Source organism: Xiphophorus couchianus, chromosome 13, assembly GCF_001444195.1.
Source record: "Xiphophorus couchianus chromosome 13, X_couchianus-1.0, whole genome shotgun sequence".
Taxonomy (NCBI): domain Eukaryota; kingdom Metazoa; phylum Chordata; class Actinopteri; order Cyprinodontiformes; family Poeciliidae; genus Xiphophorus; species Xiphophorus couchianus.
The window spans coordinates 27,475,035-27,495,224 of NC_040240.1; the positions used below are offsets into that span (position 1 = coordinate 27,475,035).

General features: G+C 37.7%; 1 protein-coding gene across 2 annotated transcripts in view; it reads left to right on the forward strand.

Moving 5' to 3' along the window:
- Positions 1-20,190, forward strand: part of thsd7aa (thrombospondin, type I, domain containing 7Aa) — a 79,621-nt gene that overhangs the window by 46,476 nt on the left and 12,955 nt on the right. For both annotated transcript variants that reach the window (XR_003597961.1, XM_028037045.1), the window contains exons 7-21: positions 2,483-2,677; positions 6,727-6,967; positions 8,328-8,443; positions 9,418-9,550; positions 11,023-11,126; positions 12,730-12,924; positions 14,056-14,322; positions 14,484-14,662; positions 14,968-14,973; positions 15,203-15,336; positions 15,572-15,725; positions 16,405-16,546; positions 16,621-16,736; positions 16,826-16,943; positions 19,422-19,567. Coding sequence is in view for 1 of the 2 variants with exons in the window: in XM_028037045.1 (XP_027892846.1) it covers positions 2,483-2,677; positions 6,727-6,967; positions 8,328-8,443; positions 9,418-9,550; positions 11,023-11,126; positions 12,730-12,924; positions 14,056-14,322; positions 14,484-14,662; positions 14,968-14,973; positions 15,203-15,336; positions 15,572-15,725; positions 16,405-16,546; positions 16,621-16,736; positions 16,826-16,943; positions 19,422-19,567 (2,246 nt within the window). In the remaining variant the exon portion in view is untranslated. The remainder of the gene's footprint in view (positions 1-2,482; positions 2,678-6,726; positions 6,968-8,327; positions 8,444-9,417; positions 9,551-11,022; positions 11,127-12,729; positions 12,925-14,055; positions 14,323-14,483; positions 14,663-14,967; positions 14,974-15,202; positions 15,337-15,571; positions 15,726-16,404; positions 16,547-16,620; positions 16,737-16,825; positions 16,944-19,421; positions 19,568-20,190) is intronic.

Consider the following 20,190-nt stretch of genomic DNA (forward strand, 5'->3'; position numbering starts at 1 on the left):
TGTTAGTTTAGGAGAACAGTATGTAACATAAGAAGGGTGTAGAAGTTTCCAAAAGAGTAACAGTTTTGCAATGTTTTTTAAATACTTAATATTTTCATACTTACATTAATACTGAAATCTAATATGTAAATAGGTCAGCAATAGCTGAAGTTTTGGTTGGAGAGCAACCACTCTGTGAATCCAGGCCAGCTCTATTGGGAATATGTGCTGTTTTTAATTATCAAGAACAAAAGCCATCCCGGAAGCCATCAATGTCACACAGACACTTCAATGTTTTCTATTAAATAAATTGAAAGTCTTTGATTAACCCTGTCAAAGTTATATGCATCTTTGATTGTCAGCTCTTCCTTTCTCCCACAGACATCATCTTATATAGCTGCTGTTAACTGGCCTGGTATTGATTCCTTGCCTCCTTCTGATGGAAATAGACCGAGTTTTCCCTGGGGTCCTTGCCATGTCATTGGATTCAGTGGTTGCGGATCTTCCAGCCACTCACAATGAGATTTTCAACAATAAGGCATTTCAGAGAAGGGATGAGTTACAATTCAATTTGATGAATGACGCAAAAAGAGTGAAGACAGCTGTTCAATGTAGATCAATACAGAACATATCAGCAGCTCAGCAGCTAGTCTCCTATTAATAGATGTGACCCGTAAAATATTACAGAATAAACTGACACACATACTTTCATGGCCATATCATATTTTATATTTGGATAGTAATAAAGATTATTTCCTAAATCTAATGATATGTTTTTCCAAACCCCATAGTAAAAAAAAAAAAAAATGGAAGCTTAAATGTTAATTTGATGATATTAAAAAAAAGTTTTTTTTTAAATAACGAAAAAGAAATGCATGTTAAATAGAATTAGGTAGCAACTAAAATACATGTTTAATGATTGGGTCATCTGGTGTCCAGCAAGGTTTAAATATTTAAATCTGGCCTCTAACAAGTTTGCAAGAACATCTATCATAGATTTGATCACATTGTGTAAGACAGCTATAAAGAGACAACAATATCTGGAGTCTCGCTTTTAATCAACGACACTTCCAAACAGAGAAATACGAACAGTATGATCTTATCTTCTCTTTATCTCACAACATTTCCGTTCCCCTAGCCTTCAAAATAAAAGCCTACATTATAGTATGACATAGTAAGGTCAGCTGCCAACACACAGTTTCCTGCTACAAAAGGCCTTTGCTTTTTATAGCAGGAAACTTTGAGATACTGAGTGATCAAAGTGTGATAAAAGTATGGTTAGCAGGCACCATCCACCCATCCACCATCCACACACTGCCCCAAACACATAACCAGAGGCAACTGTCATGAAGGCCACTGGAGCTGCTGGAGATGGGTGGGCAAAAAGTGCTGCATTAGCTGGGACCTTCTTGGAATCATCAGTCACTTGTGCCCTTTGGGAGTTCACTGAGTCTGCTGGTCACCTTTTTTGCCTCTAAGTGTGTTGTAAAGGGGTGCATATGTTAAGCTGCCAGAAACATGCATAATGCTCCTCTGTGTACCCGAGTCCACAAGAAAAAGTCATTCAAAAACCTTGTCCGTGTTAAATGCTAGAATGCACCATCCCATTTCTCTGTTGTTGGAATGAACAGAACACAATGCTGCACTTTTCATTTGCTCCAAATCTGAAATGATAGCAGAAAAAGCTGTTATTTTTCTGCCACTCTGTCACCACAGCCTCCAAGTCCCCCTTGAGTGAAACCCAGTAAAAGAGCATACTGTCTGGAAGCCAATAAAACTCTGTGCCGCCTCCCCAGCCAGCACACCTTCTTTGTCCAGATCAGAGGGGTCAGTGCGGTGAGAACAGATGGAGGAAGCTGCTGCAGAAACAGATGTGTAAAAAGGAAAGAAATCTCACCCAAGCCAAGCAACACCACCGTGTTCTCCTTCAGCTCAGAGGGCTTACAGTTCCTGCAGACATCCAAAGACAACAGGCTATCGGCTTACGCAGCAACTGAAACTTTTAAGATTCATCCCCTAACTACTCCAATATGACATGCAACAGTGAACTTTGGGTTAGATAAAAACTACTTTAAAACTGGTTTACCCTGAAGAATCATGTGATTTGTGTCATGGCATGAGAAAACAAAACTCAGATTTGAAAGATGGATGCAATATCTTATCAGAGGTACAATAACCAAAAAAGCACCTTTAACTATGGAAAGAGAAAAGGAAACAACAATTTCCTCTCAATTTTTTGTTTTACAACATAAAAAACCCCCCCAAAATCTTTGAAGCTGTTGCTTGCAACTTTCCACGTTGCAATAACAGTCCATTAGCAATTTTTTTATTTGTTCCAAAATGAAAACACTAAACTGATCGGATACTATCAGCCATCCAGCATACGTCCTGATGCTGACAATCTCCACTAATTTCCCATCATTAGTGGAGAATGATGGGAGAATATCTGAAGTGGCAAATTCTCTTTGTAATATCTAAAACATGTTTGTGTTTTTTCATCCAGGTGAAAAAGTGGAGGAGCAGCTTTGCCGGGATGCCATTCTTCCAATGCCTACCATCTGTGAGGTGCCTTGCTCCAAGGACTGCGCTCTAAGCCCTTGGACTCCCTGGTCATTTTGCTCCCACACCTGCTCTGGAAAAAACACAGAGGGGAAGCAGACCCGAGTGCGTTCCATACTTGCTCATAACGCAGGAGAAGGTGGGAATTCCTCAGACCTCCATAGCAGAATTAAGACAGACCTCCATCACTGTAAAACCCCATAAGTTACAGAAATGGTTTTGAAAAACCAATTGCACAATTGAAGTTTTGGAACACAAACTATTTTATTTTATTTAATCACATGATAAGAGTCTAAAGAACCCAACACAATTATGGAAAGGTAGCTCAAATGCGTAATATTCATTTTATTTAGTATGTTGCAACTTAAACCATTAATTACGTTGGACTAAAATGCTGAATTTATTCATATTTATTTAAACGTGTTACATGTTAATATCAAAATTAAGCTAAATTAACTGGAATGGGTCATATTTAAACAACTTAGATCTCTTTTAGAGTTAGTCAGTAAAAAATGGGAAAACCGATTCCACAAAACTGAAACAGAAATCATGGCTACAAAAGCCATCGTCAAATATAAAAAATTGGTCTTTTAAAGCTGACACCTTAAAGGTAGTTACATATTTGTACTTTTACTTAAATTGCTAAATACTTTTGAAACATTGTTTTAAGTATACATCAATACATTACAAAATGACACAAACCATATTCTTTTAGAAACAAATAGTTTAAATTGTCATGAATTATAAGCTATAACTGTCATAAATAATAATAATTTTTTATTGATTATTATTTTACTTGTCCACAATACTCTGATAGATTGACATATACCTACTACAAATTGAAATATAGATGAACTGCAATGATGTCTGACATTGATCCATGCAAACAATAAGAATGCAAAATTATTTGAATAAATTCCAAAAATCGCCATACTTTACAGGATAGTTCAGATTCACAACATAGATTAGCCAAAAGAACACACAAGAAGTCTTTCCAACCTGAACCTCAAGCACAACATGAACTCCAGCAGGATCCTTCTCTCATCCATATCAGTTGCCAGATCAACTTTGCCTTCATATTACTCCATTTAATCCTGAAGTGCCACACAGAGTGCAAAATTATTGATCAATAATATCTACGTCAGAAAGGCGAGAATAAATACACTCCATCAGCTACTGTTTACATTTTTAGTTGTTTTAAAACTTTATTCATTATGACTTTTTTAAATTCATATGGGCAATTTATTATAATCCCCAAGTATAACATACCTTGCATGTTTTGAAAATGCCTGAAGAATATTCTCTACAGTAAATGCTGGTTGGTAATCCAGTAAAAATTGCAGTAGTGCTGGAGAATTAGCAGAAAACTCTGGATACTTTCTGCCTCATGACCAAAGGTGTGTGTCAGGTCTAAATACCTATTAAACAAACACAGGAAAGACAAGAGAGTTAGATTCTTTGTTTCTCGCGAGGAGAGCAGACAGATGTGCTTTCAGTTACAAATCTCCAACCGCTCTGAAACACATCTGTCTGTTCCTCTCTTTTATTGCTCTTTCAGAGTCCCTTTCACAGAGAGCACTGCAACTCTAGGGGGTGGGGTCAAAGCATTTTAGTTGCAGTGCTACAAGACAATCACTAAACTAAACACATGTTATCTACAATCTAAATCCTTCTTGCTCCAGGCACGGCGTCGAATAGGACACGTTGTATAGCTTCAAAGCAACGGCTTTGTAGCACAGAGCAGAGTTTATTGCAGGCTTGTAAAACTCTGCTGGGAGCAACTAACACCTCTGTCTTGTAGGAAGTCCTGCAGGGCAACAGCTGCTGAGAGTAGCTGTCACCTCTATTTCTCAGGGAAGTCTCAGGATAGAATCAAAGTTATTTAACACACAGAAACATTATCTAAATGTAACTACAAGGCTACATGATACAACAAATATTTGATAATACTAATAATACAATTTACCCAACAGTGTGCATCATGTGCTGATGAATAAGAGTGTCTTAAAAGTGTCTTACACTTTAACTACACCCAAAAATGCTATAGTTGGATAGCAAAGGTTTCAAAAACATTTTTGGTCTTACATAACAATTCATTTTCAATTTAGATTATGACTAAACATTAATTTGAATGCTGCCAGAATTATAACTCAGCCTTTAAACTGTCCAAAATAAAAATACTCAAAATAAATGACAGGCAAATGTGTAATTAAGAGTAAATGAGTTAGAACATCAAATTGTTAATTTTTGGATCTACTAAACTCAAGTTATAAAAGTTACTGTTAAAATTCAGCAGTAGTGAGTACAAACAACAAACGTCCTGCAGTAAGAACAGTGAACAGTGAACACACGAGGAAACTTAAAGAGGTGTAGTGGGATCACTGGAACGTAACCTGATAACATCACAAAGACTGACACCAAAATAATAATGATAATCAGTATCTGCTTACACAGTTGATTGGTTTAAAACCACAGCCTGTTTCATAGTCCATAAAAAAGTCCAACTTTCCTTTGGCCTAATAATGCATCAAAATCATAACAGCCCATAAATAATCAAAACAATCATTAATTGTATTCTTTTTTTTATTTGTTTACTCTAATTTTTGGAATGGTCAACATTTTTTAGATTTCTTTAGGCATTTGGTTAGATCGTATGGAGAGCTGATAGTCAACTTTATGCACATAACTGTATAAATAAACAAAACAATGCATAAATTATTTCTTGTATTTCATTATACAGTGACTGCTAAAGTTGTGGCATGGGTTTCTGTGATGCAGGGTAAGAATTTTCTTTTCCTAGAACGTAACTTATGGCTGTAGAAAAAAGAGATGGTGTGCTTTGGATATACACAGATTTCGTTTCTTTTGTTCAAGGTCCTTCACTACTGTCGCTGGTCCAGCCAGTATTTGGTATATTTATATTTGATGTTTTTAGGCACCAGATGTGATTTTTGTTGATGTTTTAGCTATTGAGTATTTTTCTGCCACAATAGATTCCCTTTTCTGGTAGAAATATGATCCTTTCAGTCCTCTTTACTCACTTCAAATCCAGAACTAACACGTGAAAGCAGCTGATCACCAATGAAACCTCCACATCTACTAATTCTCTGGGTTTCTGGGCTCAGTGATATAACGTCTCTAAAGCAACACTGAGTGTCAACTATGTCTCATTCCAAAGCTCTGTAGAATGGTAGTAAACGGGATAATGGAAGAGCATTGTTGTGGTAATGTGCTGAAGGTAGCAGGTCAGAAAGGGAAGGAGCTTCTTAAAGAAACAAAGGTCAACTTCAAGGCTTTAAATTTCTAAGTCATGTATGATATATACAGAATTTTTATGACAATTGAAAGTAACATAGTTACTTGATTGTGTCATAATGATTTTAATGTCAAAAGAGCACAAGCTGGGAAAATGCGGAGAGAGCAAACTGAAAGAGAGCAAACAGAGAGACAAAGAGAAGGAGATTTATTACCTCAGAGAGAACTGAACTAGATTCAAAGAAATTGCAAACCAAGGCAAAAATGACTAACACTCATCTAAAAAAAAAGAATCAAAATAAACTGAACAGAGCTCAAAAAATAATTACAGAAACCAATTTAACACAAAGAATGAAATTCATTTTAAAAATGAATGAACCATTTTACACTTTTGATATTCAAAGTCAGCAAAGTCTGAACAGTCATCTTATTTCAGTTTCAAATCATTTGAAATGTGACAGAATTTTGCACAGGAGGAGGCTTGAAGAAGAAACATTTAATGTAAACTGTGGACTAAACATCCAGAATGAATTTCTGGATACTTATGTTGAAATATTCTGTAAGAATTTTAGAACAAACTTTCAAAACAATGTCTTAGGTTATGACCGTTATGTAGCCACAATTTTCTTTCTCTGCCTGTGAAATCCAACAAACGTAAGATGACAAATGAATTGATATTAGTAAAAGCAGACCAAGATCACGGTAGGGGTGCATGCTAAATGCATATGTATCTGTAGTTCTTTACACTTATTTCTGCTCAATGTCAAATTAGATTTAAAACAATACAAGTAAGCTTCAAACTCTCCTTCAGTTTTATCTTCTTCATCCTTTCATATTCAGATGTATACATGCTGTCAAAAAGAATGAACCCAGGTATTTTTGTACGTAGTTCTACCAAATCTAAGATTGCTCTTTGTTGTTGTTGTATTTCAGGAGGACTCCAGTGTCCCAATGTCAGTGCACTGCAAGAGACGAGGAACTGCAATGAGCATCCATGCACTGTGTATCATTGGCAAACGGGTTCCTGGGGGCAATGCATCGAGGACTCTTCAGGTCCGAACACTAACACGTCTTTGGGGAGAACGCGCGGCGATGACATCTCATGCTCAGTGGGAATGCAAACCCGGAAAGTCATTTGTGTCCGGGTCAATGTGGGCCAAGTTCCTCCTAAAAAGTAAGATTTCTCATCATTCATAAGAAATACGGCAGGTGACAAAATAAGTCTGCGATGGACTGGTGACCTGTTCAAGGTGACCAGCGTCTTGACCTTTGACCGCTGGAGATAGACATCAGCACCCCTCATACCTCAGAGATAAGTGTATAAGATAATGGATGGATGGACAAAATAAGTAGCTTTCAGTAAAAAGAAACATGTTTGCTCTGTTAGAGATTTATTTTTTGTCAAACTTAAATGCTTCAGATCATCAAACACACTTTAATATCAGACAAAGATAACCTGAGTCTGTGCAAAAGTAATTTTCAAATGTTGATTATAGTTAAAAGAATGACAAAAAAGGGAAAATACATCTAAAGCTTTTTAGATGCAAGTTTTATGTTTTATTTTATTTCAAAGCTTGCATCTAAAATGATGCAAGCTTTGAAAGCTTGCATCTTTCAGAGAGTCTCCGTCCAGACACTGTAAGGCTGTGCCTGCTTCCCTGCAAAAGAGACTACTATTTCCATAGCAGACAAAACTCAAAAAGTCAACTGTTTTAAGAATATCAAGATTTTTCATCGTTTTCCAATGGTGTGAATTCATTGACATTGTGGCTAACTGGTGTTAGTTGAAAGTTCTAATGTCTGGTTTGATTATGTTCAGCTTTTGTTTGCACATGAAACAAATATATTCATAAATACAAGTTTTATAATGTGAGGACTTATTTTATTTAAATGAAAGAACAGCTTTGGTTTGCTGCCATACTTTGCATATTTCTCATTTTGCTGTGTAGTCTAAAGGTTAGTGTGTTTGGTAGCTGTTTGTTGATAGACAGATGAGCTGCTGAGCTTTTCGCCAACTGTTTTAAACATCTGCTTCTCTTTCCCTTCCTGGAGGCAACTGCTGGGAACATGAATTATCTGTTTATTTATTCAACACAACAGTAACATTATTCTGGCAGCCGAGCCACATTATTCAGGCGAACCCTCCCAGCCCCCATGCTGTGTATGGAAACTCATCTGGCTTTTTATGCCTGTGCTGACTCCTAAATCGAACAGGACACACTGCTTACTGAGTTTGCTGCCTTGGGACACACTTACACATTAATAGAAAGATGAAGAGCTGCTTTTACTGAGAGCCCTAACTGCTGCCCACATGAGGGGCACTGCTACCTGCAAACATCAGACAGTAGAACATATTTATGCATGTGACAGTGGTTTTATCAATGTTTTCTATTTGGCTTGCAGAATATTAGTTTAAAAAAATAATAATTTATACTTATTGTGACGCTTGACATAATTCAATAAATCTTGGGTTCGTCCAATTTTTACAGGCTCTTGGTGTATCTGAACTAGTCACAGCAATTCTACTCTTCCAGGTGTCCAGAGAGTCTCCGTCCAGACACTGTAAGGCCGTGCCTGCTTCCCTGCAAAAGAGATTGTACTGTCACCCCATACAGCGACTGGAGCCTCTGCCCCCCGGCGTGTCAAACAGGTAACTAAAGCGCACATTAAAGTTCTTTACAAGATGCAGCATGAGCCACATTGAGGCGTGTCATGACAAGGAGTTTGATCAGGTGTAATGAAGCATACTCTAATAAACAGCTGCTGCAACTTGTGCTGTAGGTGATGTAAATTATTATTTACAATTAGGCATTTGTAAATAATGCCTATTTGTAAATTATTACAAATAGGCATAATAACAAAACAAACACTTGTCCCTTTATCAACACATTCTTTTAATATAATGTTCCTCCTTGTACTGAACCTTGTCTTTTGTCTAAATCTTAACATGTGTTTCACAGTAGCATAATGCTACACATTCCTCACTCCCCATGCACTTAACGCACAATCAGTTTATAAGAGCTGTGCTGCCCTTTAATCCATCAGGCTTCTATAAATAGCTCTGCATCATGAATGCCCAGACCTCTGTTGGTTTATTAACTGTGATGTGATACAGTAAACATGCAGATAACAGAAAGGCCTTCATTTCCTATAACATGGCAAAAGGTAGGTGGCACCTTGTAGTTACTGAATCAACCATGGACATCTTTATCTGTAGGCAAAACGATGCAGTCAGTCCAAAAGTATCTGCAGAACTGTGGAATCATGGTGTCCCAGGGCAGGTATGATGGTTAAAGAACCAAACATGAGAATTGTGTCTGAACTTCTCAGTCAGTTAAAAGTGCAGCACAGTTCAGTTCCTTTACAAAATGAACTGCATATTTTTTATATCCTGATTCACACTGTAAATTCATTTCCACTGTGAAATCAAGTTATTTATATAAAAAGCAAATATGAAGTCAAAGAAACTATTGAAGAATATAGACTGCAGACAATCTGCTTTACTTATGTTTATGCAATTTTTACGCTAATGGTACGCTTTTGCATTTTTCACCCTTATTAAAGATTTAAGCTAAAATGCTACAATGTTGTTTACATAAAGTGTTCTTCTGTGGTACTCTTCAGGTGAAAAGACTAAGAGTAAGCAGTACAGGAAGCGGATGATCATTCAGTTACCAGCTAATGGAGGACAGGACTGTCCTGAGATTCTGAGTCAGGAAAGAGAGTGTGAAGCACCATCTGTCTGTCATGGCTACAGGTATATTCTCCGACTTATCAACATTACTTATGTCACGTTTGTGATTATCTAGTGGTCTCCAACTTAGCCTTTGAGATATGCTGCAGCCCTGCTCTATCACACCTGAGTCAAATGAATGTCTTGTTTCTAGGCCTTAGATCAGGGGTGTCAAACTCCAGTCCTCAAGGGCCGTTGTGCTGCAACTTTTAGATGTGTCTCTGCTGCACCACATATGAATAGAATAATTAGGTCATTAGCAAGGCTCTGGAGAATTGATCTACACAAGGAGGAGGAAATTAAGCCATTTCATTCCAACATTTTGTACCAGTGGATCCAAAACCTGCAGGACTCTAGATCTCAAGGACTACAATTGAAAACACCTTGAACACCGAGAAATGATTTACCTACCTACTTACCGTAATCACCTACCTTAGTATTGTGGTGGTGCCCAGATTAACTCACTCAACAGTAGATATTATCTTCCAGAGTTTTTGCAGAATAACTTTACTCTGCTATACCCCAAAAGGGGTTAACTCTATAATACAATACTGTTTATTTTTCACTGTAAATGTCATTTTAAAATGTAGAAAACATTTTTGATTGTTTAAATCATATCATAGTAAATCTAAAGACAAAGAAGACACTTGATTTTCACATTGCTGGGAGCCAACAAGACAAAGCTACAGTCACATGAAAATATCTTTCTATTTATTCTCTCACCACAGATTTTTAGTGAAATTGTTACCAATTTTAGTCATATACCTTACATACAAGTATTAAATGAAATGCTTGACATTATGGTGAAGTGAGCTCAGACAGTGCAAATTAAATCAGAACCAAAAAGAGTGGCTCTACAGGTTCAGTGTTCCAGTCCAACTTCACCCAAATCTTAAGTATTGTTAACGGGGCCCGCGGATGGATTGTAAAGGTGCAGGATAAAAACCACTCCAGGAGGGAATAATGTTAATCCTTCTTTAATGAAGATAACCGAACAGGAGTACAGATGGGTGGTTTAGGTGTTCTAACGCCAATGCAGACGAACTTTATACGTCCACACCAGAGTCAACGAGCATCCAACAGCAAAACAGTCCCACCACCAAAACATTCCCCTGGAACACACACCCACTGCATGCAGAGTTCCGTTAACAAGATAAATGCACAGTAACGCACCTAAACTCAGATTGACCTGACAAGCATGGAAAATAGTGGTGGCATAAGCAGAAACATACAAGTACTACAGTATTAGATATTATAGAATCATTAAAGGGTAACCCTGCCAGGACTTTTTTTTGTTTGTTTGTTTTTTGCATTTGCTAATCTGTGCTAGAAGTTTGTTTGTTATTTTATTTTAGCTTACTCAGCTTGTGTCAACTTTGTCCAGTTTACATTGCTAAAGAAGGAATCAGTACGCTGATTTTTGATGCCAAGTTAAATGATAATACACGTATCTCTTCTTCTACTATTATCTCTTTTCTACTAATGGCCTTTGGCAGATGGAAAACCCACAAGTGGCGTAGATGTCAGCTCGTTCCATGGTCTGTCCGACAGGACACTCCAGGAGCTCAGGAGACCTGCGGTCCAGGCATTCAATTTCGAGGTAAGTGCGGCCACACACACACACACACACAAAACACTCTAAGACTCAAATCAGCGAAAACCTGGACCAGAGAGTCCAACACAGCTCTATAGTTTCAGTAATATGTCCTGGTCAACAGTGTTGAATGCTACAGCACTGCGGTTCTTCGACAGTGCAGATTTGGTTGTCATTGAACACTTTGACTAGGGCAATATCAGCACTGTGGTAACCATGGAAACCAGACTGAAAGATATCAAATCGGTTGGTTTTCGCTAGAAATATATTCAACTGTTGTAATGTTGCTGATAAAAGGAGGGTTGGGGACTGACCTGTAATCCTGCAGCTGCAACTTGTCCAGATTATTCTTTTTCTGTAGTGGTTTGATAACGGCTGTTTTCTTACGCCTGTGGAGAAATACCTGATGAGAGGAATGAGTTTATTGTTTGAATCAGGCACAATGACAGGCTGTGCGTGATTTTTTCACTGACATTTAATTTGAGTTGGAAATGAGACATATTATGCACAATTGATAGACAAAAAATGAGCTAACACACACCATTAGTGAATTAATGTCTAAGACTTCTACTAATGTTTCATGGAGACATTGACCATTATACAGTGTCAATAATGAGCATCCTGCTCCTCCATCTGCAGAAGCTCTTATCTGTGTGCACCATTACTTGTAACAATATACTTTGATCCAGAATAGTTTCAGTAAAAGCTCTTTGCTTTTCATCCACACTCACTGTAACATACTGTGGGCAAAAATGTTATACCTAAAGGAAAAGTTGTTCTACAGACATTTGGCTCCTCACTTATAAAATAATCAAAAATTGTCTTGAGCTTTAGTCAGGTTTGGCAGGGAATAATTATAATATTTGCTAAAGGCAATTATCAATAAAACTAGTTGTTTAGATCAAAAGTACCAAGTCCAGATATTATTGTTACCATGGAAAAAATAGTCAAAGAGTTCAGTCTCCTGCCTGATAAGGCAGAGGTTTTAAAATAACAGATGATGGTATAGATCCAGTGTTATCTGAAACCAAAGCTTCAATGAACACAGTCAACATCTCTCAAAGATACAAAAGTTTGTTAACAAAACAAATTCAACTTTACAGTTAAAACGTTTTATTCAACCAACTCAGGTACTAACACACAACTAAACCTAAGGGGGGAAATAATAATTAATAATTAAATGTTTGATTTAGTGTTTAATCAATCTTAACAATGAACCATATTAGGCTTAATTGTGATTTTATACACATTTCATTTATTACAAAAACAAACTTAACATAGTCAGATATTTAAATTCTTAACTTCTTTAAATACTTATGTCAGCTCCAAGATATTTGGATGAGATCAGAATACAAACTGATTTCACGTTTTATTAGTTTAAGTTAAATAGATTATTTACAGTACATGGTTCATATTTATCTTACAAATATACTGAAGCATGAAACTATAAAATGTTTGATAATACTAAAATGGTTTTACAGTGCTGATGACCACTAGCACTTGATCTATCTTTGCTTTCTACCTTTCACTACATTCATGTTTATTTTAGTAAAATTCACAAATTACTGATAAAAATAATCCATTCAATCTCCATATTTTGTTCCCACAGCCGTTTCTTGCCGAAAGCTGGACGGTGGGCAGGCAGACGTTGAGGTTTGTCTCAAGCTTGCCAGCCCCATGCCTGTTCTCACTCAGCTGTGCCATCTTCCATGTCAAGATGACTGTCAGCTCAGTAGCTGGTCCAAGTTTTCTACCTGCACAGCTGACTGTGTGGGCGTCAGAACCCGCAAGAGGATACTAGTAGGTCAGTACCAGACACTTGTGTCATACAGCTGAAACCTAAAAGTTATACATTTTAAATGTGACTTATAATCTTTTTTTGTTAATGTCTGACAATTAATGAGATGTTTTCTGATCTAGGTCAGTTGGATTATCAAAGTAATTTTTAATTGCTAAACACCAGATTAATTAGAGAGACAGAGACAGATGCTTCTAAAATATTTCTTCCAATTTAAATGTTTATACATTAGGAAGACCATGCATTTTAAAAGTTTGAGAAAACCTAAATGGTGATGACATGGATGGGACTGAAACACTGACAGAAAGAACTGGACTGAGCTGTGCCAACAGCGGGCTCTGGATGTTGATGGCAGTTGATTTAATTTAGCATAGCTTTGTCATCTTGACACATTTCTTATTCCAGTCTTGACTATGATCATTAAAATTCTACCTACTGATTACTGAAGGTGTATGTTGGGGTGTGTGTGTGTGTGTGTTTGCGTGTCTTATTTTGATGTGCATCAACCAATCAGAGTCAAAACTACACCTACTGATTTATTTCAGAAAGACTCAAGAAGTAAAATCTACCAGGCCATATTCTACTTTTAAGACAGAGTCATTTCTTTCATATGAAGTGTTTTTCCTTTTCTTTTTCCTTTTTTTTTTTTTTACATTTGGTCCTCACTTCTTGTCAGTTGGTGACGGTAATGTTCCAACCACCATTAAACAAAAAGTAGTAGAAGAAGAACCAATCACAGTCTCTAGAAGAAGGCGTCTCTCCCAGCGATGGGGTCACCCTCACCTTCTTACCAGGATGGAAATGGGCAAAACCTGATTTGGTTTCACCGGTTCTGTCAGGAGAAATTGGCCAAAATTCAAACACACTGTTGTAAGAAGCAAAAATGTTTGACCCTATTATACAGTTTAAAGACAACTCACTCTGCAAAGACAATGGAAATACATGTATCATTATTTTCTGTTTATTAAAGATAAATGATTGTGGTTTTGACTTAAAACAGAAAAGATTTAGTCTGATTTAATATCAGATAGTGGGGGAAAAAAAAGTTTTTGAATATTTATTTATTTTTTGTCAAAGTAATCAAGACAACACAGCTTTTCTAAACCTAGCCATTCCTATTTTTCTTATTATTTTCAGGAAAAAGCAAAAAGCGTGATCAGTGCAAAAACAACCAGATGTATCCTCTGAGTGAGACGCAGTACTGTCCATGTAATAAATACAACGCCCAGCCTGTGGGCAACTGGTCAGACTGTATTATCCCTGAGGGCAGTCGCATGGAGAGCCAGCCTGGTGTGAGGGTGCAGGGAGACATGAAGGAGTGTGGCCAAGGATATCGCTACCAAGCCATGGTGTGCTATGACCAGGACAACCGCATAGTGGAAACGTCTCGCTGCAACAGTCATGGTGGGTTTTTTATGGATAAACTTCTACAACAAAAACGAAGTATGCTTCAGATATTAAACAGAAAGCTCATTTGGTGTATATCAAATGATTTCTCTGTAGAATTCTAATATGCTTTCTGCAGAGGACAGACGCTGCCTAACATCTTATGTGACTAATTGCAGGTTATATCGAGGAGGCTTGTATCATCCCCTGTCCATCTGACTGCAAATTAAGTGAATGGTCCAACTGGTCACGCTGTAGCAAGTCATGTGGCAGTGGGGTCAAAGTTCGCTCTAAGTGGCTCAGAGAAAAGCCATACAATGGTGGAAGACCTTGTCCCAAACTGGACCATGTGAACCAGGTGAACTGTGGGGTTTTATTGATACTTGATTTATTTGTAAAGGAACAGTTCATAAGGAGATTTTAGCCAGTGAACAACAGTGAAATATGTAATTAAAAAATGTAAAAGCACAATTACTTTTGAGCTATAAAATAGTCGATCAAATGACAGGAAAAAGTAACAAACACAAAATCATACAATATCCACAAATGAAATCAGTGCATATTGTCATATTTCATTAAAATGTCAAATTTATTTACTTTAGAACAATGATCTCATTTACACTTTTTGTCTTTATTCCTGTGCCAAATGGATTTCATCTCAAGGCTCAAGTGAGTACATTTGAAACTTTTTGATTTGTTTTGACTTTTTGGAAAGAAATTGTCATTATTTCTGAAAAGTTAATTTTACATTTAGCTGATGCCAAATGGATGACATGATCATTTTTGCAGTATATCTTGGTTCACTTGATTCTACTCAGAACTTGTTAAAGTTTCAGCCTGGTAACTGTGGTGTGTGTGTGTGTGTGTGTGTGTGTGTGTGTGTGTGTGTGTGTGTCAGGTGTATGAGGTGGTGCCCTGCGTCAGTGACTGTGGACAGTATGTCTGGGTGACAGAACCTTGGAGTGTATGGAAGGTCAGCAGTGTGGACCTGAAGAGTAACTGTGGTGAAGGTGTGCAGACCCGAAAGATCAGGTGAGATATGATCCAAGTTGTGTCACACACAGAAGATATTGTTTTTAAGAATTTGTTTTTGCTTTATCAGATTGCCTGCGATTATATATTTAGCATTAATGTGTTTGCGGAGTAAAATCATTACAATTTTTTTTGACAGTCATGCAGATTTATTGAAGAAAACAGTAAGCCCTGCCTCTGATGCTTAGATTTTGTAGAAACTCATTGCGTGTCATTTTGATCTTCCTGTGAACAGGTGTATGCTCAACACAATAGATGGCCCATCAGAGCAGGTGGAGGACTACCTCTGTGACCCAGAAGAGATGCCTCTGGGAGCCCGGAACAGTCGCCTGCCCTGCCCTGAGGACTGTGTGCTGTCAGACTGGGGAGCCTGGAGCGCATGTCCTCTGGTAGGAATGGCTTCAGATTTACTCTCACAGTTCTCTCATTCTTTACGTTAAGCATGGCCAGTTAGAGAGAGTAATCATTGATCAAGCTCTGTCTTTTTTTTTTTTTTTTTACATTTTTGTAATTAGAGAGGTATGTTAGAGGGTGTCTGGAGGGTGGAGTCTCACTGGGAAGAATCAGTGATAGATTTTAGTGCCAGTAACTTGTCTAAGTCTTAAACATTTTTTCAAAAAATTGTGTTATTTAAATGCTTCTTGCATAATGCTGTTACTGTTAGTAGTAAGGAGAGGCTGGAGTTATTTTGTGTAATTTCTCTGATTACAAACCAAAATATGCTTATTGCACAAAAGTTTATTTTGAGGTGATATTATCTTCAAGGAGACAGAATTATTGATTTATCCTCTCTATGTAAAGCATAGCACTTACGATCCATTTTTAAAACAGCAGACAGTGAGGAAGTCAGACTGTGCTGCTTCAACCTGCACATTTCTGTCAAACTGGATTCATGTTTGGTCAGCAAGTTGTTTGTTGTACCAAGTGGCCACAAAAATTAAAATAACAACTGGGAATTCCTCGTTCAGTGGGGTTCAGTGAAGGGTTGCCTTCATGGCAGAAGATGGGAAGTTCTGTGCAGATGTGCATCATGTATTTCTCATCCAGGATTCTTTCCTCTGCCTGTAGCCCTGCAGTGAGAACAGTACACGGGTCAGGGTTACTTTCCCACTCCGGAAGCCAGGAAAGGAGAAGAAATGTCCTCCGACTAAAGAAGCTGAACCGTGTAAACTCAACATCAACTGCTTTCACTACTCATACAACATCACAGGTGAGATGGATGAGCAGCCCGGTCAGCTCTGATCAGGATTACACTAATATTTTACTAATCCCATGTGTCCTCAGACTGGAGCACCTGTCAACTCAGTGACAGAGCTGTTTGTGGATATGGCCTCAAAACCCGCATGCTTGACTGTGTGCGAAGTGATGGAAAATCTGTAGACCTCAGTTTTTGTAAAGAGGTGAGACATGTGCCGCCAAACTTTGTCTTCAGACCATTTGTTTTTATCACTTTTAAGAGTTGATGAAACCCAATGATGTTTCATTGCAGCTGGGTCTAGAACGGAAGTGGCAGATGAATGCTTCATGTGTGGTGGAATGTCCTGTCAACTGCCAGCTGTCTGAATGGTCACCATGGTCGGAGTGTACACACACCTGTGGCTTGGCAGGTATGTCTGTCTGAGCCTGACTTTGAAATGTGCATTTTAAAACCCAGCTGACCATGTGGAAGTACTTTCTGTGTGATAGAACAGCTAAGAAACAAGGACTGTATGCTGGTCTACTATGGAGGAATTTTTCTGCCATGATCCAAGAGCACACATTTTCAGTTTGAAAACAGGATTTTATGTCTTTTGGTTTCAAAACTTTTAATACATTTGCTTACATTTTTATTTTGAAAGCAGGACTTCATATCTTTCTTCTCAAAACTTGTAATGCTTGTACTCAAAACTTCTCCTCGCGCTCAGACGAAGTCTCTGCTCAGACTCTGCTTTCTCATTCAGCTTGAATGTCAGAGTATTTTGGGACTTTTACTGTACATATAAACCAATTTTTCAGGGTGGTTTGATTCTACATCTGACACATTTATTACATTTGGACAGTAAGACTCAGGTGTACAAGTTTAAATGCATTGTGAATTTTCTATAATCTAAACATATATATTATATATTCTTATATATTTTCATACATCCATAATAAGATAAGATAAGATAAATCTTTATTGTCATTGTCACAAGAACAACGAAATTCAAAAGGTGCCATCAGTCAGTGCACATGCCCAAAAACAAAAAATAACTGTCTCACAATTCACACACAACGCAAGAATCAACAAACAACTGGCAAAAAAAAAAAAATAATAATAATAATATTTGCTTAAACATCTTTTAAAATGTTGCTTTGAAGCAACACTTTTTGTGTGACCCATAAGTTTCTGCCATATCTCTGGCTTGATATTTATCCACTTTTTCATCTGAAATGGTGGAACTCAATCAAATTGGTTGGTTTATTGGCAGAGACATAACTGTTGACCATAATATATGTATTTTAAATTGGTATATAGACAAATATATAGAGCACAGCCCCTGTCACTGAGGTTGATTGGGAAAAAAATGGTTCCTATTTGTTCTTGCAATTCTAAGGCCTCCCTAAGCCAACCTCTCAGACAGGATTGCACTGTGCCCTCCTTATTTCTGAGCAGATCAAGACTCAATACTTTTTCAGAGAAAATGATCAAACACTTCCATGCATCCATTCATCTATTTTCTAACACCTTGTCCCTAGTAGGGTCAGGAGGTGCTGGTGCCTATCTCCAGTGAACGTTTCGGGCGAGAGGCGGGGTTACCCTGGACAGTTCGCCAGTCTGTCGCAGATGATCAAACACTTGACATTCCCTAATTAATTTCCCAAAAGAAAGTAATTATTGGATTAGAAAATTGTTCACCAAATTCTTGTTTTAAAATTCTTTACATCATTGTTAGATCATCACCCTGCCCAGGAAAAAATTGCTAAAAATGATAATGTGGTTAATGCCAGTGATGATTGAATGGAAACTTCTGGTCAACATTTCTTTAAGGTGCACAGCTAGTTACTTTAATAAAAAAGTGTTGTAGATTCTGTGTGGTTAGGTGTTGACAAAAAGCTGCCTTTCTGAAGACACATTACACTTTTTTGGTGGTTCTAATTCTCCACATAATATGATCCACTGCACACATCAGGTACCTAATAGGCCAGAAAACACTCTGTGGCTAACCTCTCTTAAAGCGTGGAAAGCAGAAATGCTTTATGATGTGAGAAATGATAGTGTTACCGGAGAGGGATAAAAATGTCCTTGAATGTAATTCCATCAGATCAGGTCATTGATTGGTGGTCCATTACAAGAATGAGCATGGGGGCTTAGAGAGCACTCTGCTTTGCAGGGTTCCTTGGCAGCACCAGCAGCTAGAAGCTGTACCAGGAAATAATAAACCAATAGAAGCTTTAATTGGCAACTGTAATCTATCCCAAGGCGAGAGTGTGTTTTTCTCTTGGACTGAGAGCCAGCATGCTGGAGAAAGCGAGTACTCCCCCACGTTCCTGCTGCTATTTATTTTTATCTCTATTCTGGCTGGGAGGATGTTCCTCCCTAGAGGAGCCGTGTCTGTAAAAGAGCCATGAGCAGTTAGACACTTGATTTATTTATAGTTAATGAACAGAAAGCAGCTTTATTGTGTCATCATGTATAAAAATATAAGAAAATAAATGTTTTCTTCTTTTGGGTGAAATCGTTTCCGTGCATTGATAGCCTCAGCTAAAACTGGCACTGGCCAGTGTGTGTGTAGGCGTGCACACACACATGCACACCCATCTGCCTAACGCCAAGTAATCTGCAGCTGGAATAAGGATGGATGGGTGGATGGATGGATGGATGGATGGATGGATGGATGGATGGATGGATGGATGGATGGATGGATCCCTCGCTATCTTTTTTTGATGTCACATGGAACCATACACTTAAATTACAACTTTGTCTGTAGAATCTGCTAGCATTCTAACAAGCATCCTAACTCTTCCCATTGTTTCTTAGATTTACATTTTTTCAGAAAAGTGTCTTTACGATCATAAACAGACACAGATTCACTACTGTACTGATGTGTTTTCCTCTCTTTTAGGTACACTGTGGAGGACCCGAAGTGTAATTCAGGCCGCTCAAGGTGATGGCAGGCCGTGCCCGTCCCAGATGAAACAATGGAAGCCTTGTCTAGTAAAGCCATGCTACAGCTGGCGATACAGCGCCTGGTCAGACTGCAAGTCAGATGTAAGGGACTCCTCATCTTTTTGTCTCTTTGCATCAAGTTAGATAAACATTGTTGCAGGTTGTACTTGAAACACCCAAATGTAGATGATTTTAACTCCAGGAGCTGGAACACAACAAGCTGAAAAAGGAGGTAATTCAAAAAGACAAGCAAAACTGTCCCAACCGTTAGCCATGCAGTTTATTCAGGCTGTATCATATCAAATATACACAAACTCTTAAGTATTTTATTTGGATTCTATGTAAAAGATCAACACAAATTATATTGCAGAATTATGAAGAGCAATGATCATAAAATGTGGTTTTGAACATTTTTGTCAAGTTAAACATTGTCATTGTAGGGACGGTTAAACGAATATAAAGTGTTAATTTTTTGTAACATATTAAGTTTTACATATAGGATAAAAAGTTCACCTTTGACCTCATGTGAGATCTCTTAATTGTCATGTTTTAATGATTAATCATGAACATCAATTTGGCCTCACTTCCAGACACTTTTTGTGTTCGACGGTTCTGATCACCTATGTCTTCCTTTACTCCTTTAGTTAGGACAAAAACCTTCCAATTTTCAAATGTGTTGAAGACTAACAACTAATTGTCTAGATTAAATGAGCTGCTGAAGCTCC